We start from the raw sequence: 4,711 nt of genomic DNA, 5'->3' as shown, positions 1-4,711 counted from the left end.
ATCAAAATACCGTTACATGGGGGCTATACGATATAGACAAATGTATGTAATGTGTATAGCCTATCTTCGAAATTGATCTGCCTGCAGACAAAAGAGAGATATCTGCAAAATTTTAGCTTTATTTCTTAATTCATCTTGACTGTAGCGTGATTACAACAGACGGACGGCCGGACAGGGGTAAATCAACTTAGAATTTTACGCTGATCAATAATATATACACTTTGTTGGGTCTAAAATTATTATTTCGATGAGTTACAAACGGAATGACGAACTTAATATACCCTCAATACTACATATGGTGGAGGGTATAAAAAAAACAAAAAAGCTCAAAAAAGGAATTTTGTGCAAAAATGTCAATTACAGAAGCAATCGTGTAAAAATTAATAAAATTAATTTGCTTTTCGCACAAAAAACTCTTTTAAACAGAATATTTTTCACAATTTCCACTTCTGCAATGTTTTCTAATCATATGGTTTATTTTGATTCCTCATTCATTCGTTCTTTCATTCCTCTAATGTTGCCCTATTTATACTAAATAATGATCGTACGAAATCTGAAGAAGCTAAAATAAAAGTGATCGAATCTGAATTGCGGAATTTAAACCATTGCGATTCGATTCCGCGACATGTCTGACACATTTTCAATGTCATTATAATATGAACTATATGTTCAATATCATTTTACAGAAAATTTAAACTTATTTCCCTTACTGTATATCAATAATTAGTGTTCACCGTGACTTTATTTATAACTTTTTGTAATAGCAACACTCTTTATAACTATAGTGGATTTAATATTCTCAATCATTATTATTATTATTGGCTACTGTTTGGAATAAAATATTTATGCATATTTATAAACTTTATTAGATTATTTTTTAGATCAGTTGGGGAAAGTCAAAAATGTTGTTCAAAGCTCAAAGAAAAAATATGATTAAAATACATTTACGATATAACAGTACGTTTATATATATGAGGGTTAACCTACTGGATTTGGATTTAAATTGTCATATCCATTACTTTTACTTCAAATAAATCCTCTCAAAGTAGGTTGTTGATTAATAAATTACAATAAATTTTAGTTTGTAAATATGTCATCAGGTAGAGAAGAGTAAGCTCCCAAATTACCACTCAAAAATGTATTCTCAAAGGATGTGTTAAAAATTGTGTTTTGAGAAGAATTGGGGGTGCTATTGTTGGTAATACTAGTGTTGGTTACAGTGTTTGCTATGCTACGTTCATCCCTCGGAGTTCTCTTATCGTCCTCATTGTCATCAGAAATATCATAGGCTCTACCATCTCCGTCATCGTCTGCTGGCTTATCACTAGGTGGTTCCAAATTTGTTGACAATATGGCGCGACATCATTTGTCCCAAAGGCCCAACTCGCGCATCTTAGTTTGGTAGTAGCGTTCCAAGTTATTGGCACAACGGTAATACTCGGTTTCTGGTGAGTTATAGAAACGACAATTAGAGAAAATACGAGCCATGTCAGCCATGAACAGTCGTCTTGTTACATAATATCCCTTCTTAAGACGTTCTCCCATTGTCTTCAGGTCCATTGGATATTTAATGTGATCATAGTAATCGGGAACTTCAGCAACAGTAACCGGTTTTAAGAATGGCCATGCGGATGCATGATGTCGTACAGATTGTAATACAGCAGCAAATGAGGCAGCTAATTTTTCAGGATCAGATGACTCTTCTAATGGCCTTCCCGTTCGGTGCGCCCGCATTTGAGGTTTCCAACCGATTTCTCTCAGTCCAGGTATTGATTCTACTGGTATTGATGGCAATCCCTCTTTGAAACATGTTAATCCCGGTCGAACCTTTTGCACATCATTGTGACGTTGGGCAATGAGCTCTTTCAATATTTCGCTTTGTCGGCGTATTACTAAAAAAAATTATTTCACAATATAGAATTTTATTTCATTTTCGTAGCTTACCGGATATAAATTGCGTGTTTACAATGCTGGGATGTAATTCACAGTGCATCAAAGTTGCTCCATCATATTCTTTTATGTAACCAGCATATACTGGCCGCGCCAGTTTTATGTCCTTAGAGAATCCTTGTTTTTTAAAGTATCCAATGGCGTCGCAATCAGCGTATGTTAAAAGATGTAATATACCCTTTTGAATACTGTAATCCTTTAAATGGTTCATTAAATGTGTACCATATCCTTTCACTTGTTCCGACATGGTGACGGCGCAAAAAACAATTTCAGTAAAACCCTGGCTTGGAAATGGTCGGAAGCAAATACCTCCAATTGGCATATTTTCTTTAATTAAAGCCAATGTTTTATGCTTTGTATCAAATACCAATTGTGATATGTATTCGCGGGGCATTTCAGGTAGTTGATGTGCAAAAACACTTTGTAAACCCAACAACCAAAGAATTGTTTGTTTATCAACAGGTTTTGTCAGTGAATTACCCACAACATGAAACTCGATGGCACGTTTTTGTTCTTCTGCCTTAACATTTTCATCACGAGATACATTTACGGGAAACAATATTTCGGTTTTATTTATTGCCTTAGACTCCGAAACCGCTTTCATGGCACGAATCACTACATCGTCGGGAAGATCCTCGTAATAGACATCCCTATACAAAAAAGAAGATTAGAAAAGTGCTTTCATCATTGTTTAAAATTTAAATTTTACTTCAAATTAGTGTTTTTAAATCACACAAGATTTGCCTACATTTCAATTGATCAAATAACTAATTTCTATTATTGCGAAATCCAGTCAGGCGAGAATTTTTTTCACAACAATGTGAATTTGATTGCTGGCCAATAGATTAATCATCAATGATGAGTTTCACAAAATTGTAACGGATGGAATATTTATAAATATGTATTAAAAGCGTCTAGAAATATGCTCAATATCAAAATGTTATCATTCATGTAGCATACTTTTAAGCGAAAATGTATTTTAATTGTACATGTGTTTGATTCAATTAAATTCAGTTCTTCATAACAACATTTATATCATTAAAATACCATAGGGAAAACAATAACATCAGTTTATTTCACATTAATTTCAAAAGACAGTCTTAGAGGTTCTTTATTATATCTAGAATTCAATGAAGACTTGCAAACACAAACTTACCCAGTGGAACGCTCTGAAATTTCTTTTTTTACTCTTTTGTGGGCAGGTTCGCCGCTTCCAATTTTTTTAGAAGCGTTGCTACTGGATACTCCTGTGGCTGAAGCTGTCGTATCCTGTTGCCTTTTGCGTTGTTGTAAAAGGAAAGCCGTTGGTGGTCTATAAGACTGGTCCCATATTGGAGAGTCATCTTTAAGGAGTTCCGCTTTAAGAGCTTCCAAAAATTTTGGCATTTGCGTTATAATCGATCTTTTATCCGCCGGAAAGCGATCCCGTTCCGAAATACATTTTTTCTTAAGTTGCTGAGCCATGTATTGAAATACAGTTCTTAGCAAAGTTCTCCCAAAAACCAAAGACGTTTCAAAATGCCGAAGGGAGTTACAAAAGGCAGGCACATGACAGAAAACTAACCATCGGGTATAGTTAATCTTGTAAGTGGAAGCGTCATCATTCTTCAAATCGGCTCTCCGCATTGAAGGGGGTTCAAAATTGTAATGATTAAGAAAATTCAAAAAGGTTTTAGCAACCTCAGTCATAGTTTGCAATTCATTTGGACTCAAGTGGTTGTATTTGTAGAAGACAAATGAATAAACAGCCTTGGCAATGCAGGGCGATTCAAATGGGGGATCTCCCAACGGACCTCTTATTACTGCCTGTTGTCGCGTTATAACGCACTGTCGCAGTAAACGAAATAGATAAAGGTATACCTTTTTTGTATCATCATCATCAACTCTTTGCATAGACATGAACAAATTCTCCATATCAATAATTGCTCCCAGGAAGTTGTTCATCTCAGCGGCCGAAATTCCATCTAAGTGAGAGATATGGCTCTGCAGTGAATGTCGGCAACTAGTATTCCGACATTCTTCACTAAATTCAGGGCAATAAGACGATTCAACATCACGGTGGCGATTTTCTTGTGGCGTTTTCCATCCTGTGCACCGACAACCTTCAGCTTGACAAGCTGAGTACATGGAAAGTTTGGCTAGTTTTTGAGCCACGGGCAAGTTGAAAACTTTTTGTTTTCGTTGTTGAATGCGTTGTAAACTGTTTTGTCGGCTCCCTTCGGCTGGAGCCGAACCTGCGCCACTGCCTGCGTTACCACTATTCTGCTGCCGATCGCTGCCATTGGATCCAACATTTTGTTGCGCGTTTGATGGGTGTTGAACTGCATTGTTGGAACCAGATCCGTTCGCCCCCGACTCGTCTTCTTTAAGTGTAATAAGCGAACCACCGGACATAATTTACGTGAGCTTCTACTTCTGAAGTATGTTTAATTTTGTGCAAAAAGTTATGGCTCAGCCCCAGTAATCCTAGAAATGCAATTTCACAATATCAAACAAAATATGTCTGTACTAGTGCTGGCAAGATATCGATTGTAATGCCAATGGTGCCGATAGTTTCTTGCTTACATTAATAGGTGCGTTCGTTTCACGCGTATGTGGAACCATAAATTGAGAAAAGATAATCAATAATAGGTCAGATCCAGAACTACAAGAAGTGCCCTTTATGATATCGAAGAAAATTACAAAACTAGTAAATGTTTGCTGTTCGAAAACAGAGCATGGCAATTCGTCAATTCATTTTTCAATATTCAATTTTCAAATT

The 4,711-nt window shown here is 36.1% G+C and overlaps 1 protein-coding gene across 1 annotated transcript; it reads right to left on the bottom strand.

Moving 5' to 3' along the window:
* Positions 1 to 842: 842 nt before the first annotated feature.
* Positions 843 to 4,481, bottom strand: LOC101887625 (histone acetyltransferase KAT2A). The gene is made up of 3 exons (XM_005181650.4): positions 3,107 to 4,481; positions 1,945 to 2,600; positions 843 to 1,892 (listed from the first exon to the last, which is right to left on the bottom strand). The coding sequence occupies exons 1-3, from the start codon at positions 4,342 to 4,344 to the stop codon at positions 1,363 to 1,365; spliced, it is 2,424 nt and encodes an 807-aa protein (XP_005181707.1). The 5' UTR covers positions 4,345 to 4,481; the 3' UTR covers positions 843 to 1,362.
* Between the last annotated feature and the right edge of the window lie 230 nt (positions 4,482 to 4,711).

Source organism: Musca domestica, unplaced genomic scaffold (assembly GCF_030504385.1).
Source record: "Musca domestica strain aabys unplaced genomic scaffold, Musca_domestica.polishedcontigs.V.1.1 29, whole genome shotgun sequence".
Classification (NCBI taxonomy): Eukaryota; Metazoa; Arthropoda; class Insecta; order Diptera; family Muscidae; genus Musca; species Musca domestica.
Note: the sequence above shows the minus strand (reverse complement) of the source record. Positions and strands in the feature narration are given on the sequence as shown.

Bases quoted from the DNA above. Each gene is read 5' to 3' on its own strand.
- LOC101887625 (XM_005181650.4), bottom strand. From the start codon at position 4,344: ATGTCCGGTGGTTCGCTTATTACACTTAAAGAAGACGAGTCGGGGGCG. The intron at 2,601-3,106 runs GTAAGTTTGTGT...TTTTTTGTATAG, and splicing joins ATTTCAGAGCGTTCCACTGG to GGATGTCTATTACGAGGATC. The intron at 1,893-1,944 runs GTAAGCTACGAA...AATTTTTTTTAG, and splicing joins AAACACGCAATTTATATCCG to TAATACGCCGACAAAGCGAA.